Source organism: Dermacentor variabilis, chromosome 6, assembly GCF_050947875.1.
Source record: "Dermacentor variabilis isolate Ectoservices chromosome 6, ASM5094787v1, whole genome shotgun sequence".
Taxonomy (NCBI): domain Eukaryota; kingdom Metazoa; phylum Arthropoda; class Arachnida; order Ixodida; family Ixodidae; genus Dermacentor; species Dermacentor variabilis.
This window is the reverse complement of record NC_134573.1, coordinates 179,341,961-179,352,953: the sequence shown is the minus strand read 5'-3', so window position 1 is coordinate 179,352,953 and position 10,993 is coordinate 179,341,961. Positions and strand designations below refer to the sequence as shown.

Here is a 10,993-nt window from a genome sequence, read left to right as displayed (position 1 = left end):
GGCGCATTGCTGTTCGGTGCCCAGAAATCAACGCTCGTGGTAAACTCGCTTTTCAATTGCTGCTAGGCAACCACCACCCCTAGTGTCCTGCGGCATAGATGCCGCGATCTTCTTACACATATATCTATATATTTATACACAGAGTGTTTCAGCGAGCACTTTAAGATTTGTTTAAAGGTGGCCTGTGGTCGATGGCTCAATTCTAGTTCATGAGCCGCTCTACTCGAAGCGGCGGACACTACTAGCACAAAAAATTGAAATGCAAAATGTACTAATTAACAGAAATTCACTAATTAACTTTTAGCGAATTATCCTATGACCCATATTGCAATTTACAAATTCTAGCAGTGTACTTCGCAAGGCGGATCCACTTGGAACGAATTCTCAGGACGACACCAGTTTCGAGATATAAATTCCCCGAACTTAATTAATTAATTAGCCGAAGTGCTAACACATGGCAGATAATTATCATGTTTTATTGACAAGTGCGCGGAAGGTTGTTGCGAGCACGATAAAGAACGAGGAAACGTCGTTAACGCTACTGATTTGACACTCTGATGAGGATAGTCCGTGGATGAAGCGTTGAGATGGCCGGCAGCTGTATAGGCCTCGTGGCGTGCAATAGCAGGTGTGCTTCAGGACATGCGACTTGCGTGAGCGTGCATCGCGCATTCCGTTATCCAGACCAGGAATCGGGCCACGGCCTGAAAAGAGACAGCACGACACGCCAGGGTTACTTGCTGTGACAGGCACCGCAATCGCGTAGCATTTTTTAAATTCTTTTTTGTCCGCTTGCTGAAGCTACACTATTTCAGAGATCGCGCAGATGTTCCCTGTTCCATTTTACTTGTGAGTGCGCAAGTGTACTTTTCTCTTTAGCGTCTATACATAGTTTTAAAAAAAACTACGTGTATCAGATATCACAGTTTTGTTCCTTGAAATGAATTGCTTGAAGAGGTGGATATTGCGTGCACAGTAGATCAGAATACATAATTTACTAATTAACAAAAATGACAACTCTTTAGTTAACTGTTTACCGCACATATTGCAATTTACTAACTATAGCCGGTGAGTCTGCAAGGCTAGAACGATTTCTCAGGATGGCACCAGTTTCAAGATATGTGCCGACAAACCTGTGGTAAAGAATGCTTTGTTGTTCCGCTTACTTCTTAAAGAAAACGCCGTTTCATGCATTGAAGCACGAACGTGACTGTAAGGCCAGTATACTTTTCGTTCACTTTCGGAATGAATATCTGGAAACTCGAGTCGCCATCAGAATTCATTCGAAGTGGACACGCCCTGCGAACTCACAGGCTACAGTTCGTAAATTGCAATTGCTATATCTGCCGCAAAGTAGCTATGTAAAAAGGTAATTGGTGATAATTTGTTAATTAATCTATCATGCACGTCGAATCCTTGCTCTAGTAATGTGAGGCTATTCGAATAATCCAACCCAAGGACTAAAAATGTGCTATTCGCCATAGGTGGTTTTTAAAAATTATGTATATTCCTCGTGTGGTGGTCTATGCATTCTCATGGTGGTGGCGCGTGGATGGAGTTGCTTTAGGTTCGTATACATTTGAGTCGGAAGCTTCGGGCGGTTTATTTGCAACTTGCGAGTAACATTGACAGGAAAGTATTCAGTACTCACTACTTGTGGTGTTTCAGAGGTCTACATCATGTTTCGTCGGACGATAAAGAAAGCAAAAGCGAGTATTGACAAGCTCTATACATTTGAATCCGGCTGATCACCTGGCACGCTACTACAGGTGATGGGTGATAGTTGTGGTATACATTGTGATCTCTCTCTCTAAACACACACACACACACACACACACACACACACACACACACACACACACACACACACACACACACACACACACACACACACACACACACACACACACACACACACACACACACGCACATGCACATGCACATGTTCGTATACGTATGCTCGGATACGCACACGCACCATTGACAGGCTTTCTTAAGGCCTGTACGTATATTATGACGTTTAGAAAAGCTCTTACCCACGACGCCTGTATGATAAACAGAACGGTGCAGGCAGCTGCAGGGCCACTGACATCAGCCACGTAAGCAGAAAACAACGACGCTGCGAGACCTCTGACGAGGAGAAAAGAGATTGCATATACGCTTCAAGATTTGGGAAGATGTAGTTATACGCGACATAAGTAATTGTAAGTGCACTGGTGCAACGCAACAGCAACGCAAAAGACGAATCAATCAGATAACCGTAGTCCTCCTCTTCTGCTTCTCTAGGGGCCGTCAAAAATCCAGACGAGGGGGACAGGCGAAGTGCCTGTTGTCTGCATTTGCACGCTTGCTACTAGCCACAGGTATTTAACATTATTATCACCACCACCAACAACAACAACAGCTAAGAATACAACAAATCAGATACCGCGAAATCTCGTTGGTAGGACCTTCAAGGGAACTATAAATTAATACGGATCACCCGAAAAATGTATTATCTAAAGCAAGTTTCAAAAAGTATGAAAATAGGCTCACTCGGTGACCAACTCAACAGCAAGGGTTCGTGTGGCGTCGAGTGATACTGCTCCGCATAACACATTATGCGGAGCAGCATCACTTAACGCCACACGAGCCGCATCTGACGCACTTTTATTCAGCAACGTTGAAATATCTCGTCAGTTCCTGCTGAACTTTGCTCATTTCAATGTCCGAAAAATAAAAGGTCTTCTGCAAGTTAAAAGAAAAAACGAAAAAAAAAAACAATAGCCGCCGTTTCTTGGCGGCGGCGCACCGCCAGTCGGTGTGGCCGCTCTGCCGCAACAGCGTTTTACCGCTGGCGGCGCGCCACGTGCGTTTTTCCTGCAGCGTTGCTGGGGCTAAACACGTTGTTGTTGGGTCGATGGAATGTTATTTAAGCTATTATACGGGAATATAAAGCTACAAGCTTAAGAAATACCAGTAAAAGTGCACTTATGCAGTCGTATTATCCAATTTCAGATGTAAACGCGATAGCCGTATGAAAATACGTTGCCCCTACGGGAAGTAGGCCGGGAAAAGGGGGGTAACGTATTATCTCGAAAAAATTTATGAAGAAACGTATAAACGGGATTCCACTGTAAAAGCCATGCTCGTAGCAGCTGTCCCCAAAAAAGTTGCAGTCCTCCCTTTGTAGCGGATAGCGAAGTGTTAAAGTGAAATCATGCAACACTTGTGTTGTCTGGAATGTTTTAATGACTGTTTTGTGTTGCTGGTCCAAATATGCGACGTCAACGGTAATCACACTTTGACGGCGGCCGCGCGACGGGAACGTGTGTCCGTTCCACTGATACAGTGGCATGGCTTAAGAAATTTTTGCGTAGTCAGAACTTGTCCGGACCCGTCCTCTACGGCTGTTGGACGTGAAACTTGATGTCAACGCTGAAACGATTATAACTATGTTCGCTGCCATTCCGTGTAAAATACAGCAAACGAGCAAACGCGCTTGATGGAAAATGCACCGATACGGGTCTTGTTCATCTTCACCCATCGGCCACATACGCCGCGGTATAAAGCACAGAGCACGCTTTGCTGGGGGCAAAATGCAACGACGCCCGCGTGCCATGCTTCGGGTGCACGTTGAGGAACGTCAGGTGGTCGAAATTATTCCGGCGCCGCCCATTGTGCTTCACAATCAGATCGTGGCTCCGGCACATAAAGCTTCAGAATTAACACGCTTTGCTGTCTACATTGTCAAAGTAGAAACACGCTCGTCCTTCCTTTTTTGTGTTGTCGTGATTTTCAGCGCTGATTCAAAGATGCATCAATTCCAACTCTCTCAGCTTTCCACCTTACAATAAACTACACTAGGCACGATGTGCTAATGCGGTGGCTGCATAAGCAATGCTGTTGTGCAGGAACGCTGCAAAACTCCCAATTTTTTAATGGTATGTACCGTGTCACGTGAGCCAGAACGCAGCGACTTTCTTTGTTTTGCTCATAGCGAATCATCCGAGTGTCACTGCATAATTATAAAATAAAGTTTCTTTTAAGAGTCAACGTACCCCAGTTGGCATGCAGCGTATGAAACGGCGACTGCTGCCGTGATAGTCCATAAATCGCTGGATTGATTACGCCACCTGTCAGACACAAGAAGATAAACACAAGGACAAGCTGGAAATGATTATATATCTTCAGCAGTGATGCTATTCGTGCTCCTTTTTTGGATATGCCAAGTTTGTGTGTTCTGTCGGTATACACATGAGCTCCTGTCGCACCTTTCGAATGAAGTTCACGGTATTGAAAATCATTCACACTAAATCATTTTGTAGTAAGCCCCGTAAAATGACAAAAGCGTGCTGCTCTTGGACGTGAAAGCGATTCGAAATAATATCGTCGTACAATAGACGTTAATATATATAAGATCTAGACAAAGAAAATGTAGCGCTCGCTTCAATATTTGTTGATCACTATGCTGTGAACCACTTCTGCCTTGAAACCAAAGCTTAACAACAACAACAAAAGTTTCGGTGCAGCGATACTATGTGCTTGAAACTCTACTTGATTCTGCGCACTGAAACACGCCATTCAATAGTGAAAAATTGGTAGTTATAAGCTACACCGTAATCATAAAAGATAAAGTGACAGATCAGAATGAACAATTCAACTAAGACCGTGACAACGGCGTAAGCGTACTAACAGAATGTTAAACACGCGCAAGGTATACCATTCACTGGCTTACACTGGCCATACTTACAGAGGAACGAGGCAACTTGAACATAGACGTTTCAATTAAAAAAAAAAACTTGTCACGTATATATAGTCGACGCCCCGTATATTTAATCTGCAATAAAATGAATGGCAGAGTAATCGCATAACGACGCCACGCAGAACGCTAGTTTTGCTAAGACACTAATATGAACAAACCACCGGGTATTTTGCGCAGGATTGTGCTTTTACAGATTTTTATTTAGTCGCTATAATATTGTTCATGGATACAAGATACAGATAATGGCCTCAGCCGCTTTATGTTCAATTTCGCTAAATAATGTGTTTCTTTGCACTCTATTTAAGGCAATGACAATTCAGGCAGATCGAACCCATCCTTTGGGGATGTTTATCGTCGTTAATGCGATTAGCACTCAAGTGGTGTTGCACATGTAATTTTTTAGTGGCGCGATCCGGTCTAAAAGTCAATGAACAAAATTGAGAGGTCCACCGTCGAAACGCGTCATGTATGAGCCGTGTGCGGTAGCCGAGCTCCTCTCTCGCTCTTCCCTCTGGACACGCTGCGCCGTCTAGCGGTGCGCGCGCGAAGCCCTTCTCCTTGTGCGTGTTATCCGGGATTGCACCGATGGTGAGCCGGTGCGCGCTAACGCTGACAATTGATCGCTCGTCGCCCAGCGCCCATGAGCGTGACCGAGCGGTTGCAGCAGTGGGCTGCTATGCTCGCGGACCTGGGCTCGATTACTAATCAGTACCGAAGTTTGTCGAGTCTTTCTTTTCTCCTCTTAGACAGATCGCCGGCATAAACAACTATAAACACGGTACAAATCATAGAGTGAGGGAAATAGGCTAAGAATGCTAATCGCATCAAAAGAAACAGAAAATCCGATTTTTGGCCTTGTCGGCGTCTCTCTTGTCCGTGTCGTTTGCGCTGTTTTCAACTATGAAATCTACGTTCGCCAACTATAGTGTTTGGAGATTATGGGTAACTGTAAACAACTTACGTCGCGCTGTGAACAACTCTGGCGATCACGGGCAGAAACTGACCCGCAGCAGCGAAACCGGCGAGGCCTATGCCAAGGCGTGTAAGCCAAAGTTTTCTGCAATTAAGAAAAAAAACATGAAAACATCGCGACAAGGCAGCGAGTCACTCAACAAGTCACCGCTCAGTCCCGTATACGGACGCAACAATGATCGAACATCGAAAGCCAAGCGCTAAGGTCGTAGTGGGCCGGAGCCTTACGTATGAGAACGGGGAAAGCGGCTTCATTTGTTTCACAGTGATTTCGGAATTGGCACAAATGGATGTAGTCTGTTCCAAATAAAAGGGAACACACAGGCGGTGCTTTTGCAAACGCGTAAGCCAGAACGCCCCCTCACTGCTATTTCCTATTTAGTTCTCGTGTTAGAGCGCCCTCGTCGAACTCTGTTCTTTCTCTTTTTTTCAGCGCTAGGACGGGATACCAGCTTTAAACGCAGGTCTGGTGTTCGTTTTCATGATGGCGCACCGTATGCGAAGTGAACGTATATCCGTTTGTGTTTGAGATTAGAAAAGCTGTATGACAGTCTCTAGCATACTTCTATGCAGCGACAGTATTTTAAAGATAATGACAAGAGTGAGTAAGATAACTTTATTTGGAATCCGGCGATTGGGAGGCCCGGGCCTGGGGCCGCCTAGGTGGCCACTGGGAGCTGTTGCTCCCGTACGGCCTCAATGGCCCGCTGGACGGGCCAAAGTTGGTCTTGGAGTTCTGAGCTGAGCAGCGCGGCCGACCACCGTGCCCGTAGATATTCCGGGGAGACTGCCATTTTATCTTCATCTATTTTACAACCCCACAACATGAAGAGTAAAAGAGGATAAGTCTACATTCAACCATCAGGATTGGTCCATCTACGCCTTTGGTTATACACTGCCTCCAAGATCGGAACGCGTTACAACACACGTTGAAATCCTTGCGAAGACACATCGCACACACTGTCAGGATAGGCCCACTTTGACCACGAAGTCTCCAGGATCGGCAAAGTTTACTCGGCTAGAGACACACGACATATGCCAAACATCAGGGAGGTAATTAAGCAAAGAAAGCTTCTCATTTTTTAAATAGAAGAGGGGAAGTAGCCAGGAGCCTCGGGCCACTCTATTTTGTAATTCCGTCCAGCGCTAAGCGCGTGCTAAGCATACACTTCCTGGACGAATCTGTGCCTGGCTGCTTTCATACTCACGCAGGAATCGGGATGAACTGCACAGGACCCACGAAGAGGAATGCCGCGCAGGAAACCAGTTGGGCAACGAAAATAACAAGGGCGTCAGCTTCCTGCAAAAAGACGGGGTCGCCTTTTTATCGGCGCCACCTTTGTGACTCGGTCATAGTCAGCAGCAAAACAAACACGATTAACGGCGCCCTCCACGCTGACCCTGGCTGCGACAGTGAGCAGGTTGTTGCTGCCCCTTCAATGACGTTGGTGCCGAAACACTAGTTTTGTTTCTGTTTGCTGTGTTCTGGCACTGCAAGGCAACGCCTCCTTGCCATGTAGCGCCGCTATACAGAATAGATAGCATGCCGATACACGCGCGACGTGATGCTCCCATTGCAGGAATTTTCCACAATGATGCCAGCACAGATTGATACCAGTATACCGGAAACTACCAGAAGCTACCCACACCGGAAAGAAGAAGCACAGTTAGAAGCTACCAGCACCGGAAACGTATAGCATTGCTGTACCTTCCCGGTGCGTGGTATGTAGCATGCTCATGGAAACGAATTTGCCATTGTACGAAGCGTTTTTCGCTGATACATTATACGGAGCGTCTCCATCAGAAAGTGCGCATTGTATTTTCTTTTTTTTTTTTTTGCAATTCAACGCTCACGGAGAAAACAGTGTAGCTATGACTGGAATAGAGTGTTTTGCGAGAGCAGGTTGCGTGTTTTGATTTTAAAAAAATGCACGATCGAAATAAAGAAGAGAAAATAACACCTACGTATGACACGACACGTGAACACTATCGGGACTGTGTGCTTTCTGAAAGTCGTTACTGAACACGTAACCTCAGCTTCCAGCCGAAAGGAACATGCGTTCGAGCTTGCAATGCGTAAACTTACAAACTGGAGCAGTTAAACGAATATCTCGCCCAGCTCCCCTGACACGGCAAGTTGCTCTTATTCGTTCTGCGTTCAATTCAACACGTACTAGTGGTAGTACAGCGTGGATGCATTACTTTGAAACGCAAGACATGGGTTCTAGGATATGTTACGTCAAACTATTAGAGGGCCGACAACTCACACGAACAAATGTATGCGTGGCACACGTCACCCTAATAGCGTGACGCTGCGGTAAGTGCATCAAAAGCTTCTGTTATTGGCGTTTATGCAGAAAGGAAATGGGTCGTTTGGTTGCTTTATTTTAGTTCTGTGTGGGCCAGTGAACAGCAGATTGGTTGCATTTCTCTCTCGGTCACTCCGATAATGTCCGGGAAATAATAAGCACGCTTTATATATATATATATATATATATATATATATATATATATATATATATATATATATATATATATATATATATATATATATAGTCTCAATTATGTACTCAGTTTCGCTCGTAAAGATGGTTTTAATTGTAAACGATTATGACTCGCTAAACCATAATGAACCCCGTCTCGGGGGCTTCTAAGGCCTTAGACTCGCGTGCTACTCCAGGCTTGATTTCAGCATTACAGCAAATCTGCTTTAAACTTGAAAAGTTGTAGCTCCATCCTAGATTTGAATCGAAAATTCTGGAACCGCTTCGCCGACCAACACCCACGTTGTTACAGTAGAGAAAAAAGAAGAAGGAAAAGGCGAACGCTTAGTACCATTTGTTACGGAGGTAAGAAATTGCTGCTGTCGAGAGGCATACTTACGAACTTCGCCGTGACGACGCCGAAGAGTATGGCTCCGATGGCGTAACCCCCGAAGACGACGGCGAATGAGTAGTCGGTGCGAGGATCGCTCTCGTTCATCTGCGAACAACGCGGAGAGGTCGCTGAAGCGCATTTTTACCGCAAAAAAATAAATATAAGATAGGGATACATGTGAAGCAACTCTACAAGGCGTCAACAAGCTTTAGTGTCTGCTGCAATGTGATCTTTCTTACCCAGTTATGTATCATAATTTCCCTCTTACGTAACGTCAGTTCCTGTTTTCTGCTAAGATGTTAAGTCGGCTAACTCCATGCTGTAGGTGCTGTAGTCACGGCAAACTATGCCGAACTTTGTATAACGCCGTAATACTAACTTCGTGGATATTAAAGCCTCGCGTATGCGAAAAAATGTCGTTCTTATAAATATCTGCGTAATGAGAGCAGCACTCCGGGCCAAGTTGGTAATCCATTACTCAAGTATTATTGCGTAAGAGAAGACGTAAGGGAAGAAGACACACCAAGCGCAAACTTTCAACTAAATACATTGTGCCACTGAATCGGTTTATGCATGTGAAGCAATATACACTGCGCATGCGCTTACATGAAAACGAACTGAACATTCGTTTAGCATAGTTATGAATCATGTGATGCCGCCTCCAAGAAACTTAGTTCTTTTTCTGCGAGAGCCAGTGAAGGGAAACTAACACACTTATCACCCAATTTTGCAATCATCTGCCCTTCAGTTATTTCACGGTTGAGCTGCGTCCTTCCACGGGACACAATTGCGAATTCGTCCTCCATAGGTTTGCAGCCATGATCGCGACAATGAATCGCCAAAACCCACCGGTTCCATTTTTTTTTACGCTGTTGCGGTGTTCGCGGAGCCGATCATTGAGGCAATGCCCAGTTTTCCCCATATATCGCTTCCCACATGAAAGCGGGAGGTTGTAAACGACCCGGTGAACACACTCGACGAACTTTTTGCAGTGATGCTTTGTGCACTTATCGGACGGGACGGCATTTGGATCCGTCAACTTGCAAAGCTTGCCGAGCTTGTTGGGAGCAGAAAAATCAACACTTACATTTGCGCTTTGGGCCATCTTTTTCAAGTTATGGAATATCCCGTGCATGTAAGGTATAACACTTACTTCAGGGCGTTTACCGGGAAGAGCATCGGCAACTGACTTCTGCGTGCTGGATCGCGCTTCTCTTAAAATGCGTTCCTCGACAGACACTTGCAGCGCCTTAGGATATCCAGCCAAGGGCAAACGTCGAGTTTGCTTTTCAAGACTTACGTCCACTACATGGCAGCAAGACTTGCTAAGGGCATTCTTAAAGCACAAACTGATAATGGCCCGCTTAGCAAGCTTAGAATGTGCGGACGTATATGGCTGAAGTGGCTTGGCTCGCGGCTCATACGACCAACACGTATGGCTGTCCTGAAAGCTCAGGCGAATATCAAGAAAGCGAATACACCTCTCTACCGGCAACTCATGAGTAGTTTGAACGGGAACTGAGCACTTCTGAATCGTTGCTAACGCTTTCTTTGTTTCCAGAATGAAGGCATCAGAAGAGCAATCAGTCTAAAAAAGTGCAGTGCAATATCATCAAAACTGCAGTGCCTTTCACTTGCAGTGAAATGTCACGGTCTAAACAAGGTAAAAACAAGTCACTAAGAATGGGAGCAATGCAGGAGCCAATACAAACTCCGCTATTCTGCAAAAAAGCATTGGTTATCCCAAGTGATGAAAGCAGAATTAAGATAAAGCTGTGACAGTTGTAAAAACTGTCTGCAAGACATGCCGGCCTCATTCTGGGAGGAAACAGCACCAGTTGCTGGTAGAGAGGTCTATACAAATGAATTATTCAAAAATCACAAAATTATTGACAAGCTATCGTCACGCTGCACGGCGCAGCTGAAGGAAGAAAAAGTGTGCGCGAGGAGCTGGCCGCTACCTCTAGGCCTTGGATGACCATCCTGTCCCTTGCGCTGCGCTAACCACCCATCATTTTGTAGATAAACCCATCCCACGGCCGTTACAATCTTCATGGATGATTACAAATTCTGCCGTTCTTTTAAACTCAGACTAATTAAGAAGGTCAACTCATTATCAGGCTAGCAATAGTAATAGAAAACTGCCCAGTGTGCAGTACTCGACATACTGAATCGTTGCTACAGTAAAAAAAACAAAAAATCACGGACCTACTATGAGGATCGGTTGGTGAATCACACATTGCCTTCAACATATGCTTCAGCGAACACTTTCAAAATTATAGAGCCTGTGGCAGATAGCACAATTAACATCACGCCCACTATTTCAATCTATGAATTATAGACGCTGAGTTCACCCGGCGTATTCACTTGCAACTAATTCTCAGGACAGCACCAGCTTCG

At 45.2% G+C, this 10,993-nt stretch overlaps 1 protein-coding gene across 1 annotated transcript in view; it reads right to left on the bottom strand.

The window, feature by feature from the left end:
• Positions 1-455: 455 nt before the first annotated feature.
• The window catches only part of LOC142585905 (uncharacterized), a 67,980-nt gene continuing 57,442 nt past the window's right edge, over positions 456-10,993 (bottom strand). The window contains exons 9-14 of the mRNA XM_075696991.1: positions 8,600-8,698; positions 6,925-7,016; positions 5,706-5,801; positions 4,041-4,115; positions 2,037-2,130; positions 456-704 (exon numbers count right to left, since the gene is read on the bottom strand). Of these exons, the coding sequence (XP_075553106.1) occupies positions 636-704; positions 2,037-2,130; positions 4,041-4,115; positions 5,706-5,801; positions 6,925-7,016; positions 8,600-8,698 (525 nt within the window). The 3' untranslated portion in view covers positions 456-635. The remainder of the gene's footprint in view (positions 705-2,036; positions 2,131-4,040; positions 4,116-5,705; positions 5,802-6,924; positions 7,017-8,599; positions 8,699-10,993) is intronic.